The sequence below is a fragment of the Pectinophora gossypiella genome, chromosome 11 (genome assembly GCF_024362695.1).
Source record: "Pectinophora gossypiella chromosome 11, ilPecGoss1.1, whole genome shotgun sequence".
NCBI classification, from domain to species: Eukaryota; Metazoa; Arthropoda; class Insecta; order Lepidoptera; family Gelechiidae; genus Pectinophora; species Pectinophora gossypiella.
This window is the reverse complement of record NC_065414.1, coordinates 11,917,537-11,934,652: the sequence shown is the minus strand read 5'-3', so window position 1 is coordinate 11,934,652 and position 17,116 is coordinate 11,917,537. Positions and strand designations below refer to the sequence as shown.

At 36.2% G+C, this 17,116-nt stretch overlaps 2 protein-coding genes across 6 annotated transcripts in view; one reads left to right on the top strand and one right to left on the bottom strand.

The window, feature by feature from the left end:
- The window catches only part of LOC126370560 (phosphatidylinositol 5-phosphate 4-kinase type-2 alpha), a 242,422-nt gene extending 234,624 nt beyond the window's left edge, over nucleotides 1-7,798 (bottom strand). For 3 of the 4 annotated variants that reach the window (XR_007566894.1, XM_050015473.1, XM_050015474.1), the window contains exons 1-4: nucleotides 7,461-7,798; nucleotides 6,970-7,067; nucleotides 3,644-3,754; nucleotides 77-253 (exon numbers count right to left, since the gene is read on the bottom strand). Coding sequence is in view for 3 of the 4 variants with exons in the window: in XM_050015473.1 (XP_049871430.1) it covers nucleotides 77-253; nucleotides 3,644-3,754; nucleotides 6,970-7,067; nucleotides 7,461-7,589 (515 nt within the window). In the remaining variant the exon portion in view is untranslated. The remainder of the gene's footprint in view (nucleotides 1-76; nucleotides 254-3,643; nucleotides 3,755-6,969; nucleotides 7,068-7,460) is intronic. The other variant, XM_050015475.1, reaches the window with a different exon arrangement.
- A 724-nt stretch (nucleotides 7,799-8,522) lies between these two features.
- Nucleotides 8,523-16,462, top strand: LOC126370582 (very-long-chain (3R)-3-hydroxyacyl-CoA dehydratase). Of its 2 annotated transcripts, none has more exons than XM_050015529.1 (6): nucleotides 8,523-9,030; nucleotides 9,466-9,594; nucleotides 11,641-11,764; nucleotides 12,464-12,666; nucleotides 13,071-13,210; nucleotides 14,088-16,462. In XM_050015529.1, the coding sequence occupies exons 1-6, from the start codon at nucleotides 8,836-8,838 to the stop codon at nucleotides 14,410-14,412; spliced, it is 1,116 nt and encodes a 371-aa protein (XP_049871486.1). In that variant the 5' UTR covers nucleotides 8,523-8,835; the 3' UTR covers nucleotides 14,413-16,462. The 2 variants fall into 2 exon arrangements, with proteins under 2 accessions (XP_049871486.1, XP_049871485.1); XM_050015528.1 differs by having other exon boundaries at nucleotides 8,524-9,030; nucleotides 12,461-12,666.
- The last annotated feature ends 654 nt before the right edge of the window (nucleotides 16,463-17,116 follow it).

Below are 17,116 nucleotides of genomic sequence, written 5' to 3'. Positions count from 1 at the left end.
TCGGAAGGCACACTACATACTGTTAAAGAAAATAAAAAGAAAAAATCGTACAGCTGCTTAGTAAAAGTCCGCTGACCTCAGCCGTTTGATCGTCAGGCCGCGTTTGACAAACGCGCTCGCGTCGTGGAATATGCTGTCGTGGTGGTCGCTTTTCACGCTGCCCACCCCGGTAGGGACGGTGGCCGACCGCCTCAGGTTACTGGTAAACCTCTTCTGCACCCGCGAGCATAGGTAGTTATCTGGCTTTCTAAACCTAAGGACCATAGGACGGGAGGGGATGCAGGCCAAATTATGAAGAATAAACGTAAATACAAATAAATATGCTGATATATGAAAAGAAAAAATAAATATACTATATTCATTATTATTCGTTAGCACACGCGTGAGCGGCCGCGGCTCGGCATCATGTAAGAATAATATACGAATACTGCAACTTTATAAAGACTTTAAAGTACTTGATGGTGCTGATTCCTGTACACCATCTAATTTTATTTTAAGTTATACCTGTCATTTTCTTACCCGCCGAAAAGGAAAAGGACGGGTAATCGAGGCATAAAAATTATGGAACACACCCTACAGAATTAAGTTGACAGCACACGTCAAACGGTTTGCATACCAGCGAGATACCTATTTGATTCAACCGGGCATTAATTTTAAAATTAACAGTTGTCAATCATCCGTCCCTATCCTTTTCGGCGGATAACAAAATGACAGGTATAACTTAAAATAAAATTAGGTGTCTGCAGGAATCGGGGCCAATACCACATACGTTGTACTCTAACATCAGACCAAATTTAAGTAGGAACAAGATGCGTTTATAGCGCTAAATAGTCGAATAATGGTACTTAACAGCGCTAAAGACTATAGTACAACCACCATACTTAGCACTATTAGATTCAAAACACCTGGTATGAAACAGTTATACTCAAAATAGCACTTCGTACTAAAATTATCGCTCAATGTCAAGGCAATATAATATCTAAAGATATATCTGTCATGATAAATCCAATAATGAATGGTATAACAAAATAGATAGCGAATGCCAGTTGCATCATACTTGGTTGATAATGGTTTATGTTGCAGAATGCGGGTGGAATTTGTATGTTCGAAATTTTTCCCTCTCTGTTAATTCTTTTCAGGATAATTTTTTTGACGTTTTTCTACGAACGGCCTATACTGTTGGATTCCTTCAACAAAAAAAAATACTAATATCTAAAATCCGATTGCATCGATTGTACCGCCGCCCAGTCGGACGGATAGGAAACACGCATACTTTATTGGCTGGGGGGGGTTAAAATGGCCACATCGAAGCAATTCATCTAAGAAAGCAATAATGCTATTTGTATTTTTTTTGTATATGCGCAAATGTCAAATTGCAACATTGCTTTCTTAGATGAATTGGCTGGATGTGGCCATTTTAACCCCCCTGAACAAACGATTGCACGCACTCCAAGTTACACTCTTTAACCAAACTTTATTGGACATTTATACATTTGAAATATGAAATATGTACAATTGTACATATTATGTTTATTTATTTAGGTACACATACAACAATACATATGGGACTTTTACAGACAGCATTATAAATAGAAAGACTTGGTATATATGCGTACACAGCATTCACCGTAAATGGAAATGAACAAACTATAATATATTAATACTAAACTATAAATATACATATATACATTCACATTTTTTATGAACAATAAAAAAAAATATAAATGTATATGCTGTTTAACGCTTATAACGACAACCAAAGTGATTTAGGACTTTACTTTTGTAGCATCGAGGAGAATCGTTAAAAATATCGATGTGTGGCAATTTGTCATTAACTTCGTTGAACGTCGCACACATCCTGGCAATAGGATAGTGTAGACCCAGATTAATACGGTAACGGGCTATATTAAATAATTTAGATATGGGCTTACGAGGATGGTTGTATGGTTTTTGTGTACAACACAATCAATATAATAAATTAAGAAATGTCTGCGCTAATTCTTTTGTTGTTCACAGGAATCTCGTTAGTTTGACATACCTTATCAAGGTCAAACACGTTATATTTAGATCCTTATACAAGTTTAAAGGTGGGTACTGACTGGTGTTACGAGGCGCCAAAACACAACTTACACAGCGAGCGTTCGTGCAGTCAGTACGGGGAATCAAGGCGCTCACAGCGAGCAACAAAACGGATTTTAACACACGGCATTACCTATCATGCTCGCTGCGAATGTTACATCTTCTATCGTGTAGATTGTGAGGTCAATTACCAACCCCATCAACCCTGGTGTCAGGGTTACTACTGAGCCGTCATAGGCCCCTGACATGACTCAGGTAACGACTACGTACTTTATTTACATCAGTAAGTAATAACCGGGACCAACGGCTTAACGTGCCTTCCGAAGCACGGATCATCTTACTTTCGGAAAATCAGGTGATCAGCCTGTAATGTCCTAACCAAACTAGGGATCACAAAGTGATTTTTTTGTGATTTGTCCCCACCGGGATTCGAACCCGGGACCTCCGGATCGTGAGCACAACGCTCAACCACTGGACCACGGAGGCCGAATGTTGCATTACGCCACATAACACTAGTGAGGACCCACCTTAACACGTCACTAATATTCGTTTTAATGAAACTGTATTGGACGTGACAGGAATTTTATTATCTTCATTTGTTGTGCTTGTGCTACAATTTAGTGCGCACGCACTTATTGGAAGAAATATTTTGACAAAGGTTTTACAAGTTTTCATAATGCCCTCGCGGGTATTTATTTTTTTACCTACAAGTTATATTTTCGTTCGAAATTCGCTCGCTAGTGTACAAGTACTAGTGAATAGAACTTTATTGATTATTAGGCGAAGTTTTAGGCAAACACTTGAAAATAGATATCAATTGTAACATCTTCTTTTTTTACGTAACTTTATTTGTGGATTTGTCGCATAAGGCATTAACTACTACTACGGAGATTACTAAATCAGTCCTTTCTGATTTCTGATTTAAATGGGTCCTTAATTGGCCCCGATTCCTGCAGACACCTCCTAATTTTAAGTTATACCCGTCATTTTCTTATCCGCCGAAAAGGAAAGGGACGGTTGATTGACAACTGTTAATTTTAAAATGAATGAATAACCCCGGCGAAAAAATAGGCATCTCAATTAAAACACATAATAACGGGTTCATATCCCTATTTCAAACGCGGTAAGAACCCGTTATTATGTGTTTTAATTATGATAATAACCGCGTAAACTTAAAACATTGTATAAATAGGCATCTCGCTTATATGCAATCAGTGTGACGTGTACTGTCAACTTAATTCAGTCGAGTTATTGGGTAATATGTGTTTTCCATAAACTTTATGCCTGTCGATTTATGTCCCTTTGGTGGATAAGAAAATTACACGTATAACTTAAAATAAACTTAGATGGAGTGTACTGGAATCGGCACCATTATTTCTTCGTGGGTACTAGGATATTTTTTTATTTTTTTTTTTATGGCAATGGGTCGCTTAGGAGTACGACCAAGGATAAATTATTCATGAGTAGTTAATTCCGAGAAATTCAAAAAAGAATGCAACAGAAAATATATCATTAAAAAGTATGATGCAAAAGACATTATAAACAAATATAACGTTCAGTTTACCTTGTGAGTGACTCTTTGTAGTCCAGGTCGTCGATTCCGAAGCGCTCGCGCAGGTTTCTGAACACAAGTGGACAGTACTCCTTCACCTTGAAATGGGATGGCATGTTTTCTCTGCAAATAAAAAGTAATAAGTAAGTAAAATCTTTATTTTGTCTACAAAAGTACATGGTAATATTAATTGTAGAAGCTGGAGCCTAAACTAGGATACCCTGGGTTTTAGGACTCCAGGCTTCCACCTCCAGAAAGTCATGGTCGAGGTATGTGGTATGGTATGGTTTGGATGGTATAGTTTGGTGGTTATATTCAATCTATCTTCATCAGAACTTCAGAACAGAGATTGCATGTTTTAATAAGGTGTTGAGCCTTAACACTTTCCCAAACGGTACAAGGCTTATTTATTATAGGCTATTTTCCAAATAGTCAAATCTGCTACTTTTTAATAAACGTCACGATGTTTGCCTTCACTGCTGAGCACGAGATTATCATACATACATAAACAGCCTATTTACGTCCCACTGCTGGGCACAGGCCTCCCCTGATTGAGATTATCATATAAGATCTAAACATGTTCGACCAATATAATATAACGTTTGAAATGAAATGAAAATAACGAATAATGTTTACTTTTTTATCTGCTAACATAATTAACAGCATACATAGTAAACATTAAAAAAGTATTAAAAATAATCTTAAACCCTTTTTTCCTTCATTTACTATCAAAGCTATTAAATATAATAGTTCAGTAACTTTTAATATACCTATTGCCTATCACATAAACAATATACTAAAAGTTACCTGGCGTCAGGGTTGCTATTGAGCAGCCATAGGCCACTGACATGGCTCATGTAACAATCATGTAACAAACTACAGAAGAAACCAACTCATGAAGTAGTAGGTATGATAGATAATATGACGGTATGAGGGTAACGACCTCCGAAACCCCGGTGGGGACATATCACAAAAAAAAACTTTGTGATCCTTAGTTTGATTAGGATATTACAGACTGATCATCCGATTGTCCGAAAGTAAGATGATCCATGATTCGAAAGGCACGTTAAGCCGGTTGCTACTTACGAATGTAAGTACGTAGTCGTTACTTAAGCCATGTCAGGGGCCTATGGCCCAATAATAACCGTAACACCAGGGTTGCTGAAGTTGGTTATCCACCAAACAACCCACACGATAAAAAATTTGTCCGTTACTCAGATGACGACAGATCCGTTGCTGCAATCAAGACTAATCAAGCTTGATGGGACTGATTTAATTACTCGTAATTACTTAATGACAGATAGGTTTACATTTATCTCTCCTCAGTTTACTGTTATTGTGCCTTCATTTTCCTGATTAGTATGTATAAAGTTGTGTCTATATTGTTGTAAGAGATAGAAACAATTTACAAAAAATCTTTGTTTTACTCCTCTACAGACCTCCATAAACATGAGGGGTTAAAAAAGCAAAATAATTTGACATTTGCACATATAAAAGTAAGTGCGCAATGCAAACAAATGTCAAATAGCAATATTGCCTTTTCAGATGAATTGCTTTTAACCCTCCTGAACTGTGCAACAGGTTCAAATACCATTGAAATCAGTCAAATCATATTTAAACTTGAAGTGATACATGACTTTGAGTTGATTTTACTTTCTTTCACCATCTTACCTGACTTTGAAAATAACATTAGTTTTATTTCTTATCAGAAAAATAAAATACTTTTTTAATGTACCTAGTATTTCGAAATGTTTTGCATAACAATCATTTTACTGAAGTGTGTTAGTATAGTATTTTAGAAACATACAAATAAAATTATTACTACTTTTTGTTTTAAAAGTAACTGATTATATTATTATAGGTTTACTAACGGTAATCATCATCACAAATTTAGGAGCCACACTCCTGTCGGTGTAGCATGCTACTTTTTAGGGAAAAATAGGGCAGTGGTTTCCCTCTTGCATTCCGCCCCGCAGTACTCTGTCTGACGCGAGTGGGATGGCGCCCAGAGTAGTCTATTTCAAAGCCGTACTGGGACTCCTGTCAGTGAATGGTAATATCTACTCTATATTATAGACTGCCATTAAGTTTAGCTAAATTTCTGCCCTGCAATAAATACTTAGGTGCATTATTTTTCAGGTCAGGTTACCTAACCTGCAGATTTGACAGGTCCAGTTTTTTACAGAAGTGACTTGCCTGTCTGGCCTTCCAACCCAAAAGGAAAACCAGCCCAATATAGGTTAGATCACAGTGAAACGCATTTCTCGGGAATGTCGGTTTCCTCACGATGTATCCCGTCACCGTTAAGCATGTGATAATCATTTACAATCCAAACATGAATTCGAAATAAGTTCGAAAATCATTGGTTTACGCCTGTGCTGGGATTCGTACCTGCAACCTCAACGTGGGAGTCAAGCGTTCTCCAACTGGGCTACCAAGACTTCACCTAATAGAAATTACAGATTCGATTTAAATGAATCATTTATTTGTGAAGGATTAATGGTTTTGTCAACAGTAGGTTTAATTTTCTAAGTAGGTTTAAATATCACAGAATTCGCTAGATACAATCATGCGAAACATTAGTTGGTACTTAGTAAGAAACTGTTAGTACTTAGTTGTAAGTTTATGTAGAGAACTTATTTATTTTTAGTTATGAATGTATTAAAACAATTTTTATTGAACTATAAAACAAGGATATAACTTTTCTAACACTGTCAAGTTAAAGTTAAAATTGTATTAAACCAAATCTAGCTAATTTGTACACTTTCATAGCAGCTTCAGTATAGTACTATGTTTAAACCAGAGCCCTATGATTGGCAGAAGTAGGATAATGATAAAACATTATTACTTTTAGTTTCATTATCTTTGTTGAGTTCTCTTTTAGACCTTATTAAGCTAATAGTTACTAGCCTAGCAAAGTCCAAAAGAGACAATTCATAGTTATTGAGGATACTATAAAATACCTATCAACTAGTCATATTTTCTTGTGGGGAAAATTAAATCATACCTTATTATTTACCTCATTTATGCTAGTGTTCAGGAAGCCATAGGATTGTTGCTCTGTTTAATCCTAGGGTTCATGTACAGATTAACATTGCAGGCTTTATGTTGAAGTGTGCAACATGCTTTTAACCTATACATATAAGATTAATATTTCCAAAAGATTATATTATAATAAAAACAATAAGCTGTAGTTATGTTGTTTACGACATGTGTGTGCCTATCTCAACAATAAAATAAGTCACCATCATCACCCCTCCCTCTTTCACAGGATCCGTTTACCCAACCTGAAGATAAATGGTATTATCTATGTAAACAGAGACAGTATAATTCCTTACTTGTTAAATAAGTGGTTATCAACTTTGAGCTTGGAGTAAGCTCTGAAATCATCAGGCAGCAGCATGACTGGTATAGAGACATGACTTAGCTCGTTTATCTGAAAAGAAATACATGTGATTATGATTACAGACCCAACCACATGGCAATTTACCCCACTCCAAATTATAGGCTTAAATCATATATCAACAAGTTGGCAAGTGTGTCGCCCCACGTTAATATAAAACGTGTTTACTATTTATAATTCAATGTCAAGGCAATAAAAACAATACGAATTGAATGTGTGCCAGGACCCCCAAATAACCAGTCAGCAATATACAGATAGCGCTAATTCAACAAGTAAACAGTGCAAAACCACAACAATCCAGTCGTAAAGGAAATGACATAATGCTATTGCGAGACACCCAGTAATGATCAGTTCAAATCCTATTAGAGCCCCGCGGGTTTACTATACGATTCCAGTAGCGTGCATATCAAAACTTAATGTATTTACCGTGTGATTCACACCCCACATAAAAACGGACAGTAACGGTTCATTAGCACGGAACAATTTCACTTTTTGATGTTTCACACGAATGTGTTTCTTCTTCAACTTGCTCAATCCAGTGCTGGGAACGGACATTTTGGATTTGTTTACAACTTTACGATAGTCACCGCACAGTCAAAAAAGTTAATTTTTAGCACAGGATTGTAATTAAACCATTTTCAGTTGACGGGAAAGATGTTAAACCACAAAGAAAGCCGACAAAATATATTTTTTACAGAAATTCGACACCCATCAATAGAGCATACGAACGGCTTTTTGACAGATGTAAAAAAAACTGAAACTTGTAGTGACGCTCCACACAATTTGTTTGACTAAATCGATGTTTACGTTTCGATTTCTTTTGACCTGGATTTTGACTAAAATATTACCCATTGCAATTTATACATATCCGAAATGATATTCCTTAAATTGTTAAATGTTTTTGTTTGACATTAGAGTACCCGAGGAAATGAGAAAATAAGAAATCATCCCATTTGAGTTAGTCTCTCATTCTGTTTAGGCAGAATGAAATTCTATTCAATTATATCGATAGGTACCAATTGTCGATTGGTCGATCACAATTTGAACACAATGTCTCGCTCGTCACTATTCATTTCAGAGTTACTAGCATTAAAAATAAATTCTTTGTTTTCAATGCTATTTCCTATTGTATTTCCTACGAATAAATAATAGCTATTTCATAGTTTTCGTTTTCTCGTCTTTCTTTGAGGGATAGGTATACTAACTAGCTAGTACAACACGGACTCGGACCTTTGCCTCTGCAGACAAGCCGGGTCTGCATGACAACCGCGCCGCGTCGCGCGCTTCGACCAATAAACGATACATATGCTATCTACGTAGATGTACATCAAACGGCTATTGGTCGAAGGCCTCGATATAATTCGCGCCGCGCGCGGCGCGGTTTCCGTGCAGAGCACAGACTAATTTGGTGCAGAGCCTACAGGTGTACATATAAAAAAAAATCAAATCTAGACACAACATAAAATAACGGATTGAATTGAAGATGGGATAGGACTTAGAGAAAGGATAATCGAATACCTAATCGAAAGCGTTTCGTTTCATCTCGCTCGTTGTTTCCGTTCGAATTCGAATGTTTCCGATTCCGAACCTTGTTCCGAAATCCGAACATATTTTCTCTTGTCAAAAACGTAAAATCGTAAAATATATCAGTCAGTTAACCACGGAAGAGGTTTTAATGGTTTCATGTACCTACATTACTGTTTGTGGTGTAAAAAGAACGTTGCTTGCATAGTCTAACATAACTATTATTTGTGTTTTAACAATTAACCTTTGTGCTTTGAATGAGAAACTGTGAACTGCAATGATTGTTCCAAGTCCATTTGTATACTGGGCGCAGACTGAGAGTGCCGTAAGCCTGAAGATAGACTTGAAGAATGTTGTGGGACCGGCTGTGAAAGTTCTGGAAAATAGTGTGAAGTTCGCTGCCCAGGGTATTGGCGCCCATGGACAGAGCCCGTACGAGTTCCACCTAGATTTATATTCCAGTGTGAAAACAGTAAGTTAGTGGAAATAACATTTTGTTTGATACATGCCGGTTCTTTATATTTTTTTGTGACTGGAAATCGCGCAGAGTCGAGAAGAGTGGAAGAATCAAAGGGAGGCATTTGCACAGCATTGGGTTCAAATAGAAAGATACTTAACTAGAGCTAGTGAACACTATCTTTTCTTTAATAGTGATATTTAACTAAATTGGTAATGAGGTATTTCAGTATTATCTGTAATAAGAATTAAAAACCCTATCCTTCCCACAAATAAAATATTGAGATGCTTTAATAAGTCATGCATGGTTAATGTTATTTATGTATCTGATTGTGAACCAAGAATGGAATTAAAGAAAATTTAAATGAATTAATAAATTTAATCATTAAGTACATAAATTACATATATCCTTAGGTATAAGAATTAATGATTAAACATTATCATTTTCTAGAATGATGAAGATGGGGGACCAACCACAGTAAAGGTGTTTGAGAACCGAGTGGAGATTGTACTGCAGAAAGAGAAGCCCAGCTGGTGGCCCCGGCTCACTGCCCAGCCACAGAAACCCGCCTGGTTGAAGGTATGCTGCTTATTTCACTTTTACAATGGGGTATTTCACTGGCTCAAAAATGAATAAGATTGTAATGGTAATCTAGAAATAGAAGCCAGTCTAAGTTAATCAAAAATCAATCACATTTTTCTTTTTCACCTATTTTCTACCTTGACCTAGGCTGACCATTTTTATTAATGATAACTTCACACAGAAAGTATTTCTAACCAAATTCAATAGAAAAAATACTTTTTAATATTTGTGTGAGTTATAAAATAGTCTATTCAGTTATTTTATTTATTTCAGTCTGTTGAACACAGGACAAGACATAAAGACAAATAGATTATAAACACAACAGACAGGTCCAGCTTATTTTATCTAATTTCTTCCAGCAAACAGGGAAGGAGATAGCCTTATATCTGTGTTGCTTACCAAATATAAATTACCATTATAATGAAAATTATCTATTGCAACAAAATAGAGACTATAATATTATTTTCTTGCGACATAATATTTTAATATAATTAATAAGAAAAATAATTGTTTGTATGCTGCAGTCATAAAACATATTTGATCATAAAACACATTAAGTGATCTTAAGCACATACATAATAAATGTTATGATTTTTCTTTAATAATTAGGAATGATAATTAATCACAAGTTATCTTTGTTAGTAACCTACTATGTGGGTAGATAATTGAGCTAATCATATTTTTTTATTATCTTTGTTTTTAATACAGACTCAATAAGTAACAATAATTATGATGTTGCGATACTTATATTTATTTTATAACTATAGAGACATCAATTTTAATATGACTCTTATTATGAAAGTTCACATACAGAGGGCAAGGTTGTTCCTATTAAAGCAGTCTAGTTTTTACTGTGTTTGTTTTATGCTTGTTTTGTTACATATAAATAAAACTACTACTGTAACTACTTACTGTAATAAATATGTAGTTGTTACATGAGCCATGTCAGTCAGGACAATAATGACCCTGACAGCAGGTTTACCGATAGATATAACTTATTATCTATATTAGAAAGTGTATTACCCACCAATAACATCAAAAGGGTGTTTGCAAATTTGTCTTCTGGTATGGTTTTGCCATTACAGCCTTCGCGGCACGGAAACCGCGCAGCGCGCGGCGCGAATTATACAGTAGGCTTCGACCAATAACTGTACGACATTTGTTCCATGAAAGCTCTTCTTGCTTTCTTTAGTAAGTAAGTGCTTTAGTAGTGGGTGTTTTGTTTTTTATTTATTAAGTACCTACCTACTTACCTCCTAAATTTTCGCATGCTTATATCTAGCGGATCATGTGATACTTGGAACATAAAACATATCAACTGTTTACAAAACCATGAATCCTATGCGAATAAATTATTTGATTTGATTTCCTGCCCCTTCCTCTCATTCTTTCTATCTTCCCCTCCATGATGTTTTTAATAAATTCGTCCAATCATGTTACCTCTTTTGTCCGCAATTTCAAGCGCTTCCTCATCCTTTCTTATTCACCTTATTTGTTTCATCCTCCTCCAACACCACATTTCAAAAGTTTCGAGTCTCTCTGTGTCAGTAAGTATCACATTACAGAGGGCTAAACTCCAGGGACTTTCCAGGCTATATTCCTCAATAACAATAGATGGCGCTATAAAGATTTTCCTTCGTTTAACCTTATAATTCCATGGAGAACAGATAGGTATATGCATCTTTTATCTTTATCTTTGGGTATAAATGATGACCCTTGTTATTAAACCCAGGCGCAACACATTTCCCACTCATTATAATTCTGATCAGTATGTACACAAGCAATATAAGTAGCAACATAATTCTCTACATAATTTGATCGAAATATCAAGCAACAATTTTTTTCTATATGCTTCTGCCTTTCTATTGTATTTTTGAATAATTATGCACCCAAGTAGTAATAGGTAATTATCACGTTAAATCTCGACAGCGCCATCTATATTATTTTTGGGGAAAGTATCCTGGAAAGTCCCTCATTCAAAGTGTTGCCATAATAGTGGTATGTAACATAATGTATGTAGATTTACGAGTCCATTGTCTTTAGATAAACTTCGACCTGTGGAAGTCAGAGGACGGACAGGAAAGCGACGAGGAGAAGCGTGACGTTATGAGAGACTACCCAGGAATGTACGATAGGCTGCATAAAGAAGAAATGGGCTATAGAAAAGGTAAAAAGTTATTATATGAAAGTGATCCCCTCGCGTTGTACTTCTGGAGTGTTAAAAATCCCACATCTAAGCAATTCATGACATTTGTTAGCATTGCACACTTACTTTTATATGTGCAAATGCCAAATTGGAATACCTATGACTTTTTAGATGAATTGCTGTGGTGTGACTTTTTTAACCCCTCTGAACCACTTCATCAGTCTTCCTCACTATGATATCTAACTAAACCATCCTTGTTTGCGGTTATTCGTAGGTAGCTGTCGTCACTACGTAGCTAAAGTAAAGACAAATTAATTATGGCTATTTTAAAAAGTCAGGTTAAGGAATGAAAAGTCAACTAGAGTTGATCTATTATCGACTACCGTGAAGTTTATATTCCACCGAATTTCCCATCTATAATGAATGATTCATAACTCATCAGAAACAGCTCTGTCGACATTAAAAATCAATATATTATACAGGATTTTAGTGACATCGTACAGAATACTAAGGGGGATTATTCTGAGTCATAATCAAGTCGAATTTTCCATCGTAAAATTCATGACTATTTGTTTTTTACAATTCTATGCTCGGTGACCTATTAAGTCAGAGTCATGAGCTAAAACATCCTCCTCAGTATTCGGTACATTGTCACTTAACACCCTGTATTTTATTCCCGACCCCAACATTCCCTGCTAACTGGGCAATTGTTCACAGAAGATCTGAAGAAGGTGTACCTGATAATCTTCAACCTGTTCCAATTCGTGGGGTACTTCTACATCCTGGCTGTGATGGGCGTGCGCTATACCAAGTTGGAGTATGACTCTGTGATTGATACTTATGAACATGTCGGGTCTGCCATGAAGTTCTTACAGTTGATGCAATATATGGAAGTTATGCATCCGCTCTTCGGGTATACTAGGGTAAGGATGTTTTGTACTTAACAGGTTAGGACTAGGACTCCAATGGCCGTGATTCCTGCAAACATTTAAATTTATTTTAAGTTTTGATTATATATACCTGTCATTTTGTTGTCCGATGAAAGGTAAGAAACGGATGATTGACAACTGTTACATTTAAAATGTATGAGTTAAGAATTGTTTATTTACTGCTAAATCTTGACAATTGAACAACAACAACAAAATAAAAAACACAACACTAATAAATTGTAACAATAAAATATGAAATATGTCAGATATGGTAGTTTATTTATGATAATTATCCAATTGTTTTTATTTATTAGGATCAGTTTTTGAATTTACAAAATAAGAACCAATGCGATTTTTTTCTGTCTATTACAATATGTTGTGTTGTATTATTACTCCAGGGCGGAGCCTTCATCCCGTTCCTGCAGGTGAGCGGGCGCGCGTTCGTGCTGTTCGTGATGATCGAGGCGGAGCCCCGCATGCAGACCAAGCCCGTCGTGTTCTATCTGTTCCTCGTATGGAGTATGATAGAGGTCGTCAGGTCCGTACAAAAATCTAACCTACACCATAGAATAATAGGTACTACGTATAGAAGTTTTCATCTCGAGCTCCTCCGTGCTTCAGAATGCACGTTAAGCCGTTGGTCCCGGCTGCATTAGCAGTCGTAATTAACCACCAAGGCCCGATCCCCCTATCCATCTATAGGGAAGGCCCGTGCCCCAGCAGTGGGGACTTTATTGGGCTGGTGATGTTGATGATGACGTATAGAACGTATAGACAGCCTCCGTGGTCTAGTGGGGACATTGTCGAAATCACTTTGTGAGACTGTCCTTTGTTTGGTAAGGACAAATAAAAAAAAAATTAAGATGATTCCGTGCTTCGGAGGGCACGTTAAGCCGTTGGTCCCGTCTATTAGGCGTAAAAACACCTCCACCAACCCGCAGTGGAGCAGCGTGGTGGAATATGGTCCATACCCCCTCTGGTTGATTGAGGGGAGGCCTGTGCCCAGCAGTGGGACGTATATAGGCAGTTTATGTATGTATAGAACGAGCACTCCGCCCCGCACCTTATCCCCGCTGTGCCTCGTTTTAGTCTAAATGGCCGTAAGCTGTTAAAGAGTAAGGGAGCGCGCGCTGATTGTCTGTCTGGCTCGCACTTACTGAATAGATTGATAGATCCCTATCTTATCGCTATTTAGCAATAAGGCCACCGATTGTGCTTCTTTTGTCACTTTTGTAATTGTTTTTAGTGTTGTGTTAATATGAGCAATAAAGCATTTTTGTATTGTATTTTGTATCACTATCTCGTCTTTCAACACTCAATTTGTTATACATATTTGCTATCAAAGATGTTACTGTTTGTATGTATTTTTACAGTGTAGAAACCCTATTTGTGATAAATCTCATTTTAAATTACAGGTATCCCTTCTATATATCGCAGCTGTATAAGAAGGAAATCTACATTCTGACGTGGCTCCGTTACACGTTGTGGATCCCACTGTACCCAATAGGCGTCCTTTGCGAATCCATCATCATACTACGAAACATTCCTTACTTCGAAGAGACACAGCGCTTCACCATCTCCATGCCTAACGAATGGAACTTCGCGTTCCATTTACCCTCCATCCTTAGAGTGTACTTACTCTTCCTAATAATCCCTGGGATGTACTTCGTAATGGGACACATGCATAAACTTAGAGCGGTGAAGCTCAAGCCAAAGGTAGTCATAAAGAAGTCTAAGTAGGATAACTAGTGTGGGGATCGCTTTATAAGTTTCACTTCTTGCATATTTCTTTGTTATCGTCGCTCAGAGTTAGGGTCACCAGCCCGAATTTGTCCGGACCTTTGGGCTTTTCGTCCAGACTTTGACGTTCTTAATTTGTTCGCAACTTTGCCTGTGTATAAAATTGAGAGATAATATCCTAGCACCCGCTAACCTTGTAAGAACTTGTGGTGTTTTATGTGGTAAATTAATAAATGTCCGGACTTTTGCGAAATTTCCGGATATTTGTAGTTTTCAATATCACAATCGTCAGTTTCCCCTCAGACGCCCTGAGCCGAGGTTCGAGCCCAACTGGGCACCCTGGGCCTGTTGGCTTAAATTTTATACCGGATGAGAGCCCTCAGCGCTCCCCATTTGTCCGGCCAAGTAGTTAATGCATTTCAATATAACATGGCGTTATTCTGTTCAAAGGCGTCGGTGTTTCCTGTATCTTATAACCTGGGGTCCTTTAAATCACGGGTGAACAGGCATTTTCTGGGGAAGCTCGTTCCAACGTAGATCTCTTCTTCTCCTCGTGGAAGAATGAAGTCAAGAGCAAACCCATCTTAATAAAAAAAAGGTAAAGAGATCTAAAGTGCCAAAAGGGAAACTTATAAAGAAATGCCTGTGTAGAAGTGATGGTTGTATTAGAAAGTAAGATGTACGAAGTGGGGAAGATACAGCATAAAGGCACCATATCCATTTAAGTTGCTTCTCAAATAGACCTATTGGTGGTATAAAATTAGCTTAGTTTTTCTTGAATGTCAAATTGGGGATAATTCAGACCATATTTCTGACTGGATATAAAATTAAATTTGCTGTCGGAAAATTCACGAAAATTTTAGTGTCTTTTTAATTATATTCAATTCCATACTTTTGCGACGGAAAATTGCATTTGACATCAACTCAGAATCATGGTCTCAATTGTCCCTCAATTTTCATTACTATGTCACTAGCACCCTGTATACATAAACTCACTAACCTCCGAAGAATAATCTCAGTAACGGCTATTTTTGAATTCAATTTAATGAAATTACATCTACCAGACGATTTACAAAACAAGTTCATTAACTTAAAACTTTTTTAAGTTGTTGTCAGTTGTTATTTGATAAGAATAAAATAGCTGACGTAAGTAAACATCATCAGCCGTACGACGCCCAAGTAAACATAAATTGTTACAAAAGAGATTGGTCAGATTTGAAGCATACAAGTATATGGGGTCAAGCTAGATAAAACTTAAAATAAAATTAGGTGTCTACTGGAACTGGAATAATTATTTGGGTTTTTAGCTAATCATTGACAGATTTTTGGTTAGGGTATTTTTTCGCCTTCAATAATGTGTTCAGGTTGTATTTATTTGATGGGCTTTTAAATTACGCCTTAATGTAGGTAGACTGAATTTTATTTTACTTACCAAAAAATATAAAGACTTGGAAGAATGGTCTTATTTATTTATGACTTTTTCGTTTTGTAGAAGCATCTAAATAAAATCAATATTCCATTATAAATTAGGTATTATATTATTGAAATTATGGTATTTGGTATAAGACTGTGGTTATACAATCACCAATGTCGAATTTAGACGTGTTTTTAAAGTCTGTTTCCTATTGCGATTTTTGTCCCAAAAATAATGAGCTTATTATGAATTCTTTGCATTAATATTGATATTTTCAAACAAAAATGTATATTATGTTAAGGCTATATGAACTTGGGGATATAAATTCAAATGTAGTTATTTATAAATTATGTCAATTTTGAAGATTTGATTGTATTAGATTATGTTCTGGGGGGTTAAAAAGCCACATCAAAGCAATTCATCTTAAAAAAAGGAATATTACTATTTGACATTTCTTGACTATGCGCACTTATTTTTATATGCGCGAATGTCAAATTGCAATACTGCTTTTTAGATGAATTGTTTCCATGTGGCCATTTTAACCCCCGTTTTATGTATTCCACTCTAAGTCAATTGAAAAAGTTATGTTTAAACTTTTGTAATTCATTAAAAATAAATGTTTTGTTTGTACAATAATTTTGTTTGGTATCTGTTTACATTATTTTACACCTATAAGGCCGACATGATCACTCAGGGTGTTCAAAGTCTCAACAAAATCATGATTCGGAGTTATTATTAAGTGTAATTTTCCCTCGCAAAAATGTAATTTTTTGCTTTTTTTTTTTCTTTATTTTCAATTCTATAATTTTGCGATGGAAAGTGATTCTTGATATTAACTCAGAATAATGAACTGAATCATCCCCTTCAGTATTCGTTACGATCTCACTTACACCACGTACAGGTATCCATACTAGTATGTATAGGTGTTAGTGACACCGTAACAAATACTGAGGGGGATAATTCAGACCATATTTCTGACTGGATATAAAATTAAATTTGCTGTCGGAAAATTCACGAAAATTTTAGTGTCTTTTTAATTATATTCAATTCCATACTTTTGCGACGGAAAATTGCATTTGACATCAACTCAGAATCATGGTCTCAATTGTCCCTCAATTTTCATTACTATGTCACTAGCACCCTGTATACATAAACTCACACCTGTAATCCCTAATGAGGTGGGTAGAGCCACAAGTAATGTAAGGCAACTTGCAGCCACTGTTGACAGTGTCAATCTCACTGTTTTGTAAAGTAATAATTCTGGTATTCCTTCCCCCTAGATTGTTGTAG

What these genes read in the sequence shown, in the direction of transcription:
- LOC126370582 (XM_050015528.1), top strand. Translation starts at nt 8,836, where the DNA reads ATGATTGTTCCAAGTCCATTTGTATACTGGGCGCAGACTGAGAGTGCC. An exon ending in TATATTCCAGTGTGAAAACA is followed by an intron (nt 9,031 to 9,465) that starts GTAAGTTAGTGG and finishes ATCATTTTCTAG; the next exon opens with AATGATGAAGATGGGGGACC. An exon ending in CGCTCTTCGGGTATACTAGG is followed by an intron (nt 12,667 to 13,070) that starts GTAAGGATGTTT and finishes TTATTACTCCAG; the next exon opens with GGCGGAGCCTTCATCCCGTT.